The sequence below is a fragment of the Mesoplodon mirus genome, assembly GCF_964341445.2.
Source record: "Mesoplodon mirus genome assembly, chromosome: 15".
Lineage (NCBI taxonomy): Eukaryota > Metazoa > Chordata > Mammalia > Artiodactyla > Ziphiidae > Mesoplodon > Mesoplodon mirus.
In genome coordinates, this window is record NC_138991.1 from 53331875 (window position 1) to 53348767 (window position 16893).

The following is a 16893-nucleotide window of genomic DNA, read 5'->3' on the forward strand; positions in this document are numbered from 1 at the left end:
CCAAATAGTAAGAATGTGGCTGTATAAACTTTGTAAAAATCCTTTCCTGTATTCTCCAAATTTTCTCTAATCAATATGTATTATTTTTATAACAGCAAGAAAGTTAAAGTAGTAACATATTAATTCAGATTCAAGTCCTAATAATAGGACTGAGTGGCATGGCAAAGCCTCTAAACTAAAAATTCTGTAAGGGCAAGAAGCATTTCAATTTGTTCACTACAGTACCAACACCTGGCAAAACCAAAGGACCTAGACTCTAAATTCAATACGGAACACCAAGTACCACGTATCAACGTCTACTACACCATTTCTTAAATGTCTTGAACTTGAGGTCCGCCTAAAACTGTCCAAACTCCATATATAAGCTTTCAATACAGTAATCAGTGAAAATATCATCAAGGGCTTTGAAGACAAACATAACTAAGCCTGAATCCCAGTCCCACTATTCTCAAGCTATGTCATGTTGGCAAGTAACAATCTCTCTAAACCTTCTCTTCCCCATACTCAAAACAGTGATTTTTTGACAGGATTTCTATCAGTACTAAAGTATGAAAAATAGCCAGCACAGTGCATTGTAGGTGTTCAACAAAGCAGCGGTTACTGTGACTACTACAGGTTGTTACCATCTACATAGCAGACATCCTTAATGTAGGACAAAAGTAAAGACAGCAGGATGTCCAGGCGTTCAGCTACAGGATGGACCATCTGATCAAGCATTCCCGGATCGGCCTTTGTTTCATGGTCAGTTTCTTCATCTTCGTCCTTTGAAAGTAAAGTAAAAACTAACATTAAAAGCCTCAGTAAAAGTAGTTTAGTGAGAAAATTCTGAGGTAATCATTTCCTTTAAAAGATAAAATAAAATACACAAAGACCTTTCCAGGCAGGGGCTCTCAACCAGAGGTGTGAATCAGAACCACCCGTGGAATTCAAAATGAAAGCACAGATTCAGCCTCTGATTCTCATTTAGACACCCATTTACAGTGTGGCCATGCAAACATCACAGATTTCCCCCAGCTCCTGGCACCCACTGTTGGTGCCAGGTTTCCTTTCCCAGGACAGGGCACCCATCCCCGAGCTGCTATGAGTATTGGCTGCCGACAGCTCACAGCTGCCCCCCTTCTCCAGAGAAATGCCCTTGCTGCTCCCATTCCCTCCCCATCAGAACTGACTGACATGAAGTCACAGGAGGCCATCTCTTTGGTCTCAAGGTAGGACTAACTCTATCCTGCAACTCATGCTCCAGAGCTTCTGCGGGGGATCAGGCTGTAGCTGCTTTCCAACTGAGACTGAACTCTCACTTAGTTCCTTCCCGTCTTTTCCAGCTTCCTCACACCCTCTGCCCCAAGGGCACCTGAATCCCCATCTCAGGCTCTCCTCCGAGTGAACCCAACTGAAGACACTGCCCCAGGTAGAGAAGCAGTGCATTAAGGTATACAATTTGTAAAACACAGAAGTTACATTGGTATGCTTTTCCATTTATCACTCTTTCACAAACAATATGTGGTTTACAAAAACAAAGAACAAACAGAAGAATAAAAATGAAACATACTTCACCAAACCCAAATTCAAAGCCTTGGAAATAAGCTCTACTAGTCAATAAGCCACAAAAAAGCAAACTACTCATTTAAAAAATCATTTTCAAGTTTGCTGAACTACTGTTTTAATTCAAAGCCTTGAAAAAGGTAAGAAGCCATTAGCTGTTTCTTCCCACCCTCTGGGACTGTGAACTGCATATGTCTGATTTCATTAATAAATGCTCACCATATTAAAGAGCCCTTCTGTGGCATCTGTTCCACTACTAGTCTGAGTTGCTGTTTCCTCAGCATCTTCAATATCCTGCCGGGATGCATTCACCTACATTACAACAAAGAAAAAAAAAAAAAGAATAAAAGCATTTAAAATATAACTACATTATTCAGGGACTTGAAATTCATCTGATACACATGCTTTAAAGATGTCCCTATTAGCACCCTATATAGCACTGTAACTCAATAAACAATCACAATGCAAACCTATAAATGGGTCTGGGTCATGGAGAAATTTACAAGATTATAAATTAAGCTCCCTGTACTACATATGTACATAAAATTAATATGAACTGTGCTATGTTGGTCTAAAACAGATAGCTTCAACAAACTCAACCTTTATTCCAATTCTTACTATGCACAAGACACATGCATGGTGTATAAGAAGCATATCATCAATCAACTGAGGAGAAAATTATTAAATGCAATCAATTTTGAATTAATGAATATTTATTTGGCTATATAACCCTTCAGATATCTTGTTTAACATACCACTCAAATCATGCCTTTTCAACTGTCTATAAATGACCTTCTTCCTAAATATACTCTAAAACGTTCCATAAGCATATATTTATGCAGTTGACCAGAGAGGTTTAACTCCAAGTGAGCAATGTGCCAGCCCACCCAACCTCCAGCCCTTCCTAGACCTCCTACAGAATCAATGTTCTTCCCATCAACTCCTATTTCCTTAGTCCACAAACCTCAAGTCTCCCCAACCCTGAAACATGTCTCTCACCCTGCCTCATCCCCTCTTTACACCACAAACCCTCACCGCGTCTCTAGCAGCCCCACTTCCTAACCATCCATGCTCTCTCCAGCAACAGACTACCTCCTAAACACCAAACCCAAGGACTTTGCTTTTCTCATCCTCCCTAAAAAGCTCAGCAATAGGGGACTTCCCTGGTGGTCCAATTGTAAAGAATCTGCCTTCCAATGCAGGGTACGTGGGTTCGATCCCTAGTCAGGGAACTAAGATCCCACATGCCACGGGGCAACTAAGCCCGCACGCCACAACTACTGAGCCTGTGCGCTGCAACTAGAGAGCCTGCATTCTGCAAACTACAGAGCCCATGCACTCTGGAACCACACGCCACAACTATATAGAGAACACCCGTAAATCACTAGAGAGAGAAAACCCGCACACCACAACTAGAGAGAGAAAATCCGCACACCACAACTAGAGAGAAGTCCATGCGTCGCAACAAAAGATCCCTCATGTTGCCAACTAAGACGCAACACAGGCAAAAAATAAATAAATAATGATAAATAAATAAATAAGAAAGAAAGAAAAAAAGAAAGGAAAGAAAGAAAGGTCAGCAATATCTCATGCTGCCTACTAAAGCCTTCCCCCCTCCAGATCCTCCCTGGGTGTCCAGACTCTTGGTTTTCCTCTCATTTCCAATCTCACTTCCCCTCTCCTGTTGGCCTCATTCTCAGTGCCCTACCTGCAGCTACAACTGCTTGGTGAATATTCTCCATTAGCTCCCCACCTGCACCTCAATCCATCCAAAATGGAACTCATCATCCTGCAACTTCCTCCTGACGTTTCTCATTACCGTTACCACAACACCAAACTTTCCTTCCACAGGGAGCTACCTTTGAAGGGTTCCTTTCCCTTACCTTCTACTCCCCTACTTCCAATCCAGTCTCAAGGACCTTTCCTCCCCGTGTCACCAGAATCTATCACTTTCTCATTCCCACTGCAGCTTATTGCAAGCCTCTTTAAAAAAAGTATAAAGAATCCCAAAATAACTTCCTTAGGTATGCATTTCCAACTTCTTCTGACTACATCAGGTTTTCTAGCTCATAACGCATGTGCTCCATTCACAGCATTTACCACAACTGTACTTTTCCATTTACGTGACTATTTAATTAATGCCTTGTTCCCCAACCATGGGAGATGGGACTGTCTATAAACACCAGCACATCAATGCTCAAAGAAATGTTCAAAGAAATGAATCAAAGGTGGAACTGTGGATTTTTTTCCATTGTTGCTACTACTGTTTCAAATATTATGATGATAACAAACACTATAACATTACTTAATAAATAAAAATCAAAGAGAAAAACAGATTACCCAATACTTACGTCCAACTTGAGCAGCTTTTCAATAACGAGCTCCAGAATTTCATGTCTCAAGGTTGGAAAATACACACTAATCCTTAGTAAGTTATGAACATAACATTCCTAAAACATAAAAAGATGAACATTTCAACAGAGAATAAATGTTTCATAATTATGCAAGCAAAACATCAATTACACAATCTTTAGTTTCAACTATTCAAACAGAAAAGACTATCAAGCAACATAGAAACAACAGTTTATATACACAATATTAGAATAATTTAATTACCCCCAGTAAATTAAGTTTGTGATTTGTATACTTCTACAGTGTTTCTAAAACAGGTTTGTTGAGATATAATTCATATAAAATTCACCTATTTATAAAGTGTACAATTCAATAGTTTTTAGTATATTCACAGAGTTGTGTAACCATCACCATAATCAATTTTAGAACATTTTCATCACTCTAAAAAAAAACCTTGTATCTTCTAATAATGTACCTTCTCCCAGCCCTAGGTAACCACTGGTCTACTTTCTTTCTCTATGAATTTGCCTAGTACAGACATTCCATATAAGTGGAATCTTACAACATGTGGTGTTTTAGCATAATGTTTTCAAGGTCCATTCATGTTGTAGAAAGTAAACTATTCTTTTTTTATTGCCAAATAATATTCCAATGTATAGACATAGCACATTCTGTTTATTCATAAGCTGCTAAACATTTGATTTCCATATTTTGGCTACCGTGAATAATGCTGCCTTGAACATTCATGTAAAAGTTTTCAGGTGGACATATATTTTTATTTCTCTTGGGTATGTACTTAGCAGTGGAAATACTAGGTCATATGGCAATTCTACATTTAACCTTTTTGAGGAACTGTAAGACTGTTTTCCAAAGTAGCTGAACCATTTACCATTTTACATTCCCACCGGCAGGGTAGGGGGGTTCTGGTTACTCCACATCCTTGCCAACACTTGCTATTATCTATCTTTTTGAGTACAGCCATCCTAGTTGGTAAGAAACAGTATCTCATGGTTTTGACTTGCATTTCCCTAATGGCTAATGATGTTGAGTTTCTCATGTGCTCATTAGCCATTTGTATGACTATTTTGGAGAAACACCTATTCAGACCCTTTGTCCATTTTTAAATTGGGTTATATGACTTTTCATTATTGAGTTAGTAAGAGTTATTTATATACTCTAGATACAAGGCCTTTATCCGATACATGATTTGCAAGTATTTCCCCATTTTAAGTCATCTTTTCATTTTCTTAAAGGTGTCCTATGAAGCACAACAGTTTTTAATTTTGATGAAATCCAATTTAACTTCTTCTATGGCTGCTTGTGGTATATCTAGAAATTGTTGTCTAATCCAAGGTCACAAATATTTTCACCTATTTTCTAAGAGTTTTATCTACTTTGAGTTCAATTTTGTATATGGTGTAACAAGTCCTATTTCATTCTTTGCATGTGAACATACTCTTGTCCCAGAACCAATTGTTGAAAAGACTATTCTTTTCCCCATTGTCCTGTACAACAAGTTTTTATACATTAATCTTATATCCTGTGACTATACTGAACTCATTTATTACCTCTACTGTTTTTGTGGATTCCTTAAGATTCTTCTATACAGAGATAGTTTTACTTCTTCCTTTCCAATTTGGATGCCTTTTTCTTTTTGTTGCCTAACTCACCTGGCTAGAACCTCTAGAATAATACTGACCAGAAATGGCAAAAGTGGACATCCTTGTTTTGTTCCTTATCTTAGGGGAAAGCCTTCAGTCTTTCACTACTGAGTATAAAGTTAGTTGTGAATTTTTCATAGATGCCTTTTATCAGGTTGAGAAAGTTCCCTTCTATTTTTGTCATAAAAGGGTTCTGGTGTTTTTCCATCTATTGAGATGACCATGTGGTATTTATCATTTATTCTGATACAGTATACTAATTGGTTTTGGGGTATTAAATCAACCTTGCATTCCTAGGATAAATTTCATTTGATCATGGTGCATAATTCCTTTTATATGTTGTTAGGTTCAATTTTCCAGTATTTTGTTGAGAATTTTTGCAATTATGTTCATAAGAGATACAGAATTTGTAATACTCCACTTGAAGCACACCATCACAAATAGCAGCAAAAGTTATTAACTCCTTATTTAATACCTGTAATATATTATTTAGGAAAAAATAATCTATGCTTAAAAGGGAACCACTATTGAAAGTTATGCAGATGATCTAAATATTACACAAAAAACTTAAGACTTCATCTATAGAAGGCTCTGCCTTCATGTTCAAATAAAGCATGTTTATAATTGGTAGTAAATGAACTATTATCTTCTAGTAATTCCCATCTGTGTAAGCATTAAGCCTATTTAGATATTTCTGCAATGGACTCTGCCTTTGACTTGCACGTAGGAATAAGAGAAAAGGCACTGAGAACCCTCAGTCAGTCACTTGCTAGGAAAGGAATCTGAGTCAAATTCTTAGTCTTGAGTTTAAAATTCAGCAGACAAAACAACTTTTAAGAAAAAGACCTAAACTCACCTAAAACTACATCACAAAAAACAACTTTTCCATTAGTTTCCCCCATGAAAAGATTTCTTACCAACGTTCTCTCCGATTTTCGAACAAACGGAAATTTTTCCACCAGTATCGGCATAAGAAACCATGGTGTTCTATTTTAAAAAGAAAAAACATGCAGTCAATCCATGTTAACTGGACATTCTTGGAAGGTTAACATTTCCATTCTAAGAGCAAATATAGATACAGGAGGCAAACGGTAACTCCTACTTCAAGCAATTGGAACTGAAAATAAATGCATGGCTTCAGAGAAAATCTGTAACAACTTAGGGAAAAATAAGCTTCTATTAAGTTTGATATCAACAGTAAATTAAAGGGGGATCCTTTCTTCCACAAAAGTTTAATGAAGGCTTCAGTTTAAAATCTAAACACTTCCCACTGCACATATATATTATTTTAAAAAGGAGAAAAAATTATCAACTTGGACTTTTTTTTTTTTTTTTTTGCAGTACGCAGGCCTCTCACTGCTGTGGCCTCTCTTGTTGCGGAGCACAGGCTCCAGACGCGCAGGCTCAGCGGCCATGGCTCACGGGCCCAGCCACTCCGCGGCATGTGGGATCTTCCCGGACTGGGGCACAAACCCGTGTCCCCTGCATCGGCAAGCGGACTCTCAACCACTGCGCCACCAGGGAAGCCCTAGACTTTTTAAAGTTAGCTTATTTGCTAAACTTACTGGGGGAATTTGAAGTTCACCCCTCCAAAAGAAACCTACACACCTTAAAAGATTTTCTTAGAACTAATTTTTATTCATATGGCATGACACAAACGCAGGGGCTTCTAACTGAAAAGTTTTGGATATCGTGTCTGTTGAAGATAAAAGCAAAATTCCAACCACCATAAAAAGCTGGAGGGGAGAATTTGCATACAAGTTTTGAAAAATAGTTAAAGACAATGAATAGAGAACTGAAATGCCATTTTTTATAGAATGTGATCTGATATCAACAGGATACAAAAAATATGCAGCATATAACTTCAGTTTTGATGCTATGAATATTTTACAATTTTCTACTAACCAATCATAATTTTCTTGAGACTTAAACACCACAATTCAAAATAAGTAACCAAAGTATACTCACGATGGGACATATCTTGCTATTATTTTTAAGGCTCTGTGACATGTGTCAAAATTTGCAGGAAGATCTACAAGGTGAAAAGGGAGAGTATGAGCATCAAGATAAAACTGAAAACTGAACAATTATCTACCTAAGTCTAAAAATGCCTGCTAACCAAAACTGAATCATTTGTCAGCAAAATAATAATTTCAAGAGTTTTCTCCATGACCGACTATCAATGAAGACTATAAATAATGCCATTAAGGGCAACTGATTGCACATTAACATTAAATATAACAAAATGATTCCATCAAAGGTTGCCTTTTGTTGCAGCCTACATATCAGATTAAGTCCTGGAGGTGCCAGGAAACTTCAGCGTTCAGCACGTGGTCACTAGGACAGTTCAGCACGCGTTCACTAGGACAGTTCAGCACACGGTCACTAGGACACAGGAGGCAGTCTTTGCTTTAGTCCTCTTTATACTTACTATCATCTTCGTCATCAGAATCCGAAACATCTATGTCACCTTCCTTAGTGACCACTCGGGCTTTTGAGGAAAAAAGGAAATATGTTATTCTTCTAATATTGATCTAAACAATCAACAGCCTCATAAAAAAGCGATTTTTCCATTGCCCAAACTTAATAAAATTTACAATGGGGGCAGGAGGTTTAAGTAGCTAAAAATCCCTGAGTTCCAAGACTTCGTCAGAAGCTCACTAAAGCAAATTACAATCCATAAAAATCATAGCAACAAATGAATCTAGACACTTCCACAGAGGTCATTATAGGGGACAGACATGTACCAGAACTGCTGCCAATAAGCATCCTGGAATATTCCATGGTGGCATAATCTCCAAAATATAGTGGGAAGGTAACTTTTTAATAGAGATATTTAGAAAATTAAAAATCAAAGCAAGCAAAGAGCAGCCACTTACGAGGTACAAAATGAGAAGCAATCATGCTGAGACATGGTCTAAGGAAGACAGTCTGTGCTGATACAAGATTACCGAGGAAAGCTAAATACTCCTCCACCACTGTCTGACTTCTATTTAACCACTGCAACCTCTAGAAGTGGGAGGGAGAGAAAGACAAAAGGAACATTTTACTGATACAATATATACTATTTTCGAAGTACTGAATTACATATAATAGTTGATGAAATAAATGGCGAACTTACCAACAGAATATTAATAAGCTGCTCAAAGTCTTTTGTCAAGTACATGATGGAGGAACGGAATTCCAGCAGCCAGTTAATAATCTGGTCATCCTTAAGTTAAACAAAGAAAAGTACGTTCAAAATCACAAATTCTCACAAATAACAGAGAAATGGTATCTATCTGGCATTGATCATCTATCAACAATATTTAGGGACTTCCCTGGTGGTCCAGTAGTTAAGACTTTACCTTACGATGCAGGGGGTGTGGGTTCAATCCCTAGTCAGGGAGTTAAGATCCCACATGGCTCGTGGCCAAAAAACCAAAACAAAAAACAGAAGCAACATTGTAACAAATTCAATAAAGACTTAAAAAAAAACCCGTCCACATCAAAAAAAAAAAATTTTAATTGGGGGGAAAAAAATGTCACAAACTTGGACTTAAGCCAAAGTTGGGATGAAAATTTCTTAGTTTGTATCAAAATGGAAAAAGATGTTACAATAAATTTTCCTTTTTTTAAAGTAATATAATAACTGATATACAGGAAAAAGAATCAAATGCAATACTTAATTCTAATCACTTCTGTTTGCCCTAGAAAAGTGAGAACACCTCAAATGCTGACACCTGGGACTTCTTTAAACTAAAGAATTGTAACAGATTCAAATATTCTAAGACCACAAGGACCAACACGTACCTCTACTTCCTCTATACTCATGCTGACCTGCAAGCATGTTGACAACATTCACCTAAGCTGATTAACTAGAGTCATCAATAAATGTAACTTTTTCTTAACCCAACCTTCAAATGGGTTTAAATGAATTAAAATGTGTTCTATGTAAGTGATGGTTCCACTACTCCATTAAATATTTTTCAGACAATAAAATTACTATTCATAATACTTTTAGTGACATGGGAAAACCTAAATAGCAATACAAAAAAGCCATGTAAAGAATAAGATATCAGTTATATTTAATAAAGATACTGTTTGTATTCATGCATATATACAGCATACACAAGAAAAAAATTAAAGCCCCTAATTTTGGGGAATTCCCTGGTGGTCCAGTGGCTTTCACTGTTGAGGGTGTGGGTTCAATCCCTGGTTGGGGAACTAAGATCCCGCAAGCTGGGCAGCGCAGCCAAAAAAGAAAAAAAAAAAAGGCCCTAATTTTTTAAAGAAAATGGTTAATGCTAAGACTCAGTAGGGGAAAGAGACATATGGTGTTGTACCTTTAGCAACAGACTACAAACAGACAGTGTTGAACCTACAGTGATAAACTATTAGCAGACAGGGCTGGACCTACAGCAGTAGACTATTTATAGGGAGTGTCATTTAGTGAGAACACACCATGTGCCAGGCATGGTGCTCAACACCGTACATATATACCTTTTCCGAATCTTAACAATGCTGCAAATGGATTACTGTTATTCCCATTTTACAGTTGAGGCAACTGAGCCTAAGAAAGATTAATAAGCAATTTGCCCAACCAAACCAGTAAAAAACTAGGTTCAAACCTGACCGCCTACAGGAATAAAGATGTAGACGTAGAGAATGGACTTGGGGACACGAGGAGGGGGAAGGGTAAGCTGGGACGAAGTGAGAGAGTGGCATGGACATATATACACTATCAAATATAAAACAGATAGCTAGTGGGAAGCAGCCGCATAGCACAGGGAGATCAGCTCGGTGCTTTATGATCACCTAGAGGGGCGGGATAGGGAAGGTGGGAGGGAGACGCAAGAGGGAGGAGATATGAGGATGTATGTATATGTATAGATGATTCACTTTGTTATAAAGCAGAAACTAACAAACCACTGTAAAGCAATTATATTCCAAAAGGATGTTTAAAAAAAAAAAAACCTGTCCGCCTAGATCAATGCTCTGCCCACTTTCCCACAATGCCTTGCCCCACATGAAGGAGCTCCCCACGTTTTCCCCACCAGTTCACCAGTGAGTGCTTCCTATGCATTATCTATGTGACAAACCTCAATGACACTGACTATTTACTGATGAACCCTAAGTAACCTGGTAATAAAATAAAGTAAGTTGCAACTCATGTGCACTACAGTAACTTCATAATGTCCACAGTCATTAAGGATAACAAGGCCTGAAACAGAGAAGACAAGCTAAGTTACACACAAATAAAAATAAGTTAGCTCTATCCTGTCACTTTTCCACTAAAACAAGTGCAACAAAAATATAAGGACAACATTTAAACTGCTCCACTTTTTAAAGTAAACCAATCAGAGACTTTTGTGCTTTAGTACTGAACTATTATTAGAAACAAATGATTTTAACACTCCTCTGAACTAATGTGGACACAAATGATGTGATTCTTGGTCTGTCAAAATCCCAAGGAGACGTGCTGATATAAAATACAGCAGAACACAAAGAATGTGGTTCTTTGTACCTGTGGAAGAATGCACAGGTCTTTAAAGAAAGCTTTAAAGAAGTGATGTTTCCACTGTCTTTAAACAGAGTGAGTATTCTTGGGGGCTCTATACCTTACAGAGGTAAAAGCATGTCTTCAGAAAACCAAATGTAGTTCAGTATGGCTGGACTATATCGTGAGCGAAGAAGCCAACAGATAAATCTGGGGAGCAAAGAGGGGCCAGACAAATCAGTGAAGTCCTTGTAAGCCAAATTTACAATCAGAAAGATCTGCTGGCAGTGTAGGGTATGGACTGAATGAATAACCATGTGCTTAGACAGAACCTGAGAAAGTTCATTGGTGAAGATGATATTGCAGTTGGATCTCAAAGAGTAGGAGTTTTATAATTACAGTAAAAATAATAATAAACACTAATATAAGACTAACTATGTGCAAGGCATTATTCTAAGACTTTAACATATATTAACTCGTTTAATCCTTACAACCGCTCCATGAGATAGGTACTACCATTGGTTCCCATTTTATAGCTGGGGATACTGAGGCACTGAAATGCAGTAACTTGCCCTCAGTCACAAAGCCATTAAGGGAGGGAGGCTATGTAACCAGAGCCCATGCTCAAATAGGTAGCAAACAAAGTAGACACAGAGGACCTCTTACAGCCAGGGAAAAAAAGGCACATGCAAAGCCCTAAAGATGAACAGAAATGGCAAATTTAAGAAATAAAGTATCTAGTGGGACTGAACACTGAAAATTTGTTGCAAACCATGCTAAGAAGCTGGTCCTTTACTCTTCAGTGGGCATGAAGTAGGGCAATGACATGTTTAGAATGTGTTTTAGAGATGACTTAGGCTGAGACAGAGATAAGCAACAGATCATTTAAGCACATAAAGAAAGGTGCAGAAGTGGGTTTGGGAGAGAGAGAATGCTAAGTTCAGGGCACTTGTAACACCTGTGGGCTGGCAGTTAAGACATCTGTACAGCATTGTAATTCAACTATACTTCGATCAAAAATAAATTAAATTAAATGAAAATTTTAAGATTTTTACAAAAAGAAAGAAAGAAACAGGTCTGGAGCCCACAAGAGCAATCTGAGCTATAGATGCAAATCTGGAAGTTATCAGGACACAGATAAATTTCAAAGCCATGAGGGCATAAGGAAGAATCTGTAAAGTGAGGAAAGGGTTAAGTTTGGAAATCCAATCAATGCCAAATTTAAGAAGAACCTGTCAAGAGAATGACTAGAGATAAGTGATAAAAAACAGGAAGATCAAAGAAACCGAAGGAAAGGGGTTTTTTGTTTTGTTTTTTCATTTTATTTTATTTTTTGGGCACGCCACGCAGCATGCGAGATCTCAGTTCCCCAACCAGGGATCAAACCTGCACCCTCTGCAGTGGAAGTGCTAAGTCTTAACCACCGGACCGCCAGGGAAGTCCTGAAGGAAAGGTTTTAAGAAATGGGTAGTCAACTGTATAAACTGCTACAAGGAATTACTATGGGGCTTAAAAAAAAAAAAAAAGTCCACTGAAATCAACACATAAGAAATCACTGGTAACTTCTGTCATAGTAAATACAGCAGTGGACTTAACAGTGGATTTAAACATGAATGAGAAATGAGAAAATGCAGACTGTCAACAGGAACAACAACTAACAATTACAAAGTCCTCTGAGTCAGAGGCTGTTCTAAATGCTTCTTGTATATTAACTCATTGGATCCTCTTAAAACAGCTACATTTAAAGTACTTCTCCTATTTCTCTGGTTTTACAAGGAGGAAAACAGAGGCAAAGAGGTTAAACAACAGGCCCAATAACACACACTGGGAAACAATGGAGTTGGGATTTTAATGCCAGGCAATCTGACTACCACTGCCCACAGTAATAGACTATTCTTTCCAAAATTGGGCAATAAAGGAAGAAAAGGGAAATAACATTTACTGAGGTGTTACTACATGACAGGTATATACCTTGAACCATTTCCAAAAACACTGAAATAGTAGTTTGAAAGACAAGTCATTTTTTGTTGTTTCTTTGTTTTATTTTGTTGTTTTAGAACTGGAGAGACATGAGAGTTGCATGCAGCATAGAAGAAAGGTTCTGAAAAGGAAAAGTTAAAGCAGGGTTTCTCAACCTCAGGACTACTGGCATTTGGGGACAGATCATTCATTGCTGTGAAGGGCTGCCATGTGTACTGTAGGATGTTTAGCAGCATCCCTATCATCCACTCACTAGATGCCAGTAGCACTCTTCCCTTCTCCCAGTTGTGGCAATCAAAAATGTCTCCAGTTCATCACCAAATTACCTCAGGGGCAAAAGTGCCCCTGGTTGAGAATCATTAAAGAAGGATCATAGAGCAAGTTCTAAAGAATGGAATAGGACCAAAAGTGCAAACCAATGTCTCTACAAAGTGGCAACAACTTTGCTAATAATCAAACACAAAATTAATTACCTTTATCTCTGGATCTGACAGCTGGTTCTTCAACAACTCAAGGTCATTTGTTTCCCCCTTAACAAGAAGGAGGGAAAAAAAATGAATTTTTCCTTGCTTGGGTTTCCAGTTAAAGACCAACAGCAGGATTTTTAACTTTTACAAAAAGAACATTGTAACATACACATCAGTTGCAGATTATAAAATCCTGACTACGAAAATTTTAAAACTCATGTTAGTGTAGCTAGGCGGCTTGGAAAAAAGAAAATGACAACAGGCCATTCATATTTAGCTATACTTGTGTACTGACATTTGAATATGATAAGGTCAATATTCCATGATACTATCCAATCATATATATGGATATAAATGCAGGTTACATATAAAAATAGACAGTAATGCATATTTTCCCACCATTGCTGAGATACAGCAGAATCACTTCGAAACTAACACAAAAACAAAGCCAAAAAAAAAAAATCCCCATTAATAGAGCTGGTTTATTGTCCCCAAGCAATGCTTTGGTAACTCCTTAAGAAATAAAATTCGGGACTTCCCTGGTGGCGCAGTGGTCAGGCATCCGCCTGCCAATGCAAGGGACACAGGTTCGATCCCTGGTCCGGGAAGATCCCACATGCAGAGGAGCAACTAAGCCACAACATAGTTGTGCGCCACAACTACTGAGCCTGTGCTCTAGAGCCCGCGAGCCACAACTACTGAGCCCACGTGCCACAACTACTGAAGCCCACGCACCTAGAGCCGTGCTCTGCAACAAGAGAAGCCACCACAATGAGAAGCCCGCATACTGCAACGAAGAATAGCCCCCGCTCGCCGCAACTAGAGAAAACCCATGCACAGCAACAAAGACCCAACACAGCCAAAAATAAATAAATAAATTTATTTTTTTTTAAAATGCTTTGATCTAATGGTTTTTTATTCTACTACTTGCTAAAGATTTTAAGACACTAGGTAAATAAAGCACTTGAAGATGTGAAACCTCAGCAAAGGGGTTACTACTCTAATTTTGAACTGACAGCACCGTGCTGTTGTTAAATTTACTTGATTTCAATATTGATATCTAAAATCCATTTTATTTAACTACTGGGTTTCAGTATAACAGCTATAATTGTATTCTGACCAGCAAAAATCAAACCTCAATATATCAATTATATTTCAATAAAGCTGGGAAAAAAACCCACCAACCTCACATTATCACCTCTTACCTTTCTGTACTTCAGCAACACTTCTGCCACAGTTCCACCAAACCGAACAGCTTTTCTTGGGGGAGAATTGAAGAAATCATTTTCTAATGCAAGCATATCTGAAAGCCTATAGAACCAAGATTATCAAAACATTAAGTGCATGACAGGGAAAAATAAAAGCTATAACAGCCAACACTTACTGAACCAACATTTTTCAGTGGGACTACTGCTAAAGCCTCCTAACTGGCCTCCCTCCTTCCACTTGAGTCCCCCAGCAACCCACTCTTCATTCAGTGATCTAATGATCTTTCAAAAGCTTAAGACAGATCATGCTACTCTACTCTCTTGCTTAAATTCTCCAAAGGTTTCCTACTCTTTATCGTCTTCAAGGTCCTACATTAATCTGGCCCCTGGCTACCTCTCTGACCTCACCTCTAACCACTTACCGTACTGCAGCCAGGGTCCTTTCTGTTCTTCAAACCTGCCAAGCAGATTCCCATTTTACTTACTATTCCCTCTGTCAGAAACACTCACTCTCCAGATGTGTACGTGGATGGACCCTTGTCTTCATTCAAGTTGAAGTTCAAATGTCAGAGACATTCCCCATCAGAAATCGAAAGTACCCATCCTCTCCCTCTCCCCTACCATCACACTGTTTTATTTCTTCACAGCAGTTACCGCTATCTGAAATCATCGTTTACTTATCTACTGTCTTTCCCTCCTTAGACTGAAGGTCTGTTGAGACCAGGGACATTGTCTCTTTTGATATACTGTCCCCCATGCCTAACGCCAAAAGTAGGCACTTAAAAAATATATTATGAATGATATTATGCCAAGTGTTCCGCAAAGTTTGCTTCTTTTATACAGAGCAGATTAGTGAAAAAACACAGCATCCTGCTAAGGACTCTCAAAGTTAAACCCCGAAGTGTTTTACGGGGGTTAGGGGCTTTAAAAGCTGAGCTAGACAGAAACACTGTTAAACAAACGTGTGTCAAAACAAATTTTAAAACAAACAAACAAAACGTAAGACGCAATTTTCCGTCAGTGGCAGCATTTGGCTAATAATCCAAATAGCCCAGGGACCTCTTTCCAAAGCTAGTCGAAGAAGCAGGAGGGAAGAGTAAAGGAGCAGAATGCAGTACCCAGGCCTGGGATGCTATAAAGGAACCAGTGGGGAGAAAGGGGGGGACTATGGAACAGAGAATAGGTTCATTTTTCCATCCCCTCTCCCACTTTTATTACCCATCTAAGGGGCATGGACTCACTCTTGAGGACCTGAAGTGACCCTCTTCCCTCTGCTCCCACCCCACTCCGTTAGCTCTGTCCCAGACCCTTCAGCTCCGCTCCCCTAATCCCGGTCCTGGGCTTTAGTCCCAAACGCGCAGAAGGAAGCGTCCTGGGTTCTTACCCGGTCCTCGACGCGCCCAGCGTCTTGACTGCAGCTGCCGAAGCGGCGGCATCTCCGGGCAACCGCGTGTGAAGCAACGGTGCCGCCATCTAACCAGACACACGCGACGACTACACCTTACGCCGGAAGTCGTGCTCCTTCTAGGACCGCCTCCACCCCGGAAAACGAGAGTGCGAGCGGCGGCCTTCAGCCAATCAGGAACCCCACGTGGGGAGAGCTGAGTGACCTCGGCGGGCTAGAGTGCCGCCAAGGCGGTCTCTTCGGCCCCCTGCATCAGGCCCCTCCTTCCGCTTGGAGGACTTTCTCCGCCCAGCGAGGTGCGGCGATGAGGGCACCTCCAGTATTAAGACTGGAGACGTCTGTAGGATGATTCGGTCCAGCCCTGAGGCTCCCGGAGAAAGGGCGAGGACACCGGGAGGTGCTAAGCGGTGGCTGGGTATGTCGAGTATTAACTTTTTGGAGTCAAAGCCTTCCTCAATCAAACTGAAGAACCCGAAGCCCTGTGATTAATCCAAACCCGCAGAGAGATAGGTGGGTCGGGGTTTGAACAAGTCGGCTTGACCCAGGAACCCGCTTCTCCGTCCCCACTGCACTATCCTCACAGATTAGTTTGGGTAAGCTAATCTTACCCTCCCGGAAGCAGGCTTGACGAAGAGAGTTACCCAGAAATCTCAGAGCTGTGATGATGCTGGGATGAGAAATCAGAGTGAGAGAAGACAGTTTCTAAAAGGCATTAGCCCTTAAACTTAAAAATTTAAAGGAGGTACCGAGTCGGCCGATCAACAAAGTAGGGAAGGTCTTCCAAGCATAGGGAACAACA

At 39.4% G+C, this 16893-nt stretch overlaps 1 protein-coding gene across 2 annotated transcripts in view; it reads right to left on the bottom strand.

Moving 5' to 3' along the window:
• The window catches only part of RRN3 (RRN3 homolog, RNA polymerase I transcription factor), a 28279-nt gene extending 12067 nt beyond the window's left edge, over positions 1-16212 (bottom strand). The window contains exons 1-11 of one of the 2 annotated variants that reach the window (XM_082644693.1): positions 16074-16212; positions 14687-14741; positions 13488-13544; positions 8677-8766; positions 8435-8564; positions 7987-8046; positions 7524-7587; positions 6473-6542; positions 3894-3992; positions 1762-1854; positions 624-762 (exon numbers count right to left, since the gene is read on the bottom strand). In XM_082644693.1, coding sequence (XP_082500819.1) covers positions 624-762; positions 1762-1854; positions 3894-3992; positions 6473-6542; positions 7524-7587; positions 7987-8046; positions 8435-8564; positions 8677-8766; positions 13488-13544; positions 14687-14741; positions 16074-16162 — 946 coding nt within the window. In that variant the 5' untranslated portion in view covers positions 16163-16212. Of the gene's footprint in view, positions 1-623; positions 763-1761; positions 1855-3893; positions 3993-6472; positions 6543-7523; positions 7588-7986; positions 8047-8434; positions 8565-8676; positions 8767-13487; positions 13545-14686; positions 14793-16073 lie in introns of both variants that reach the window. The other variant, XM_082644692.1, reaches the window with a different exon arrangement.
• Positions 16213-16893: the final 681 nt, after the last annotated feature.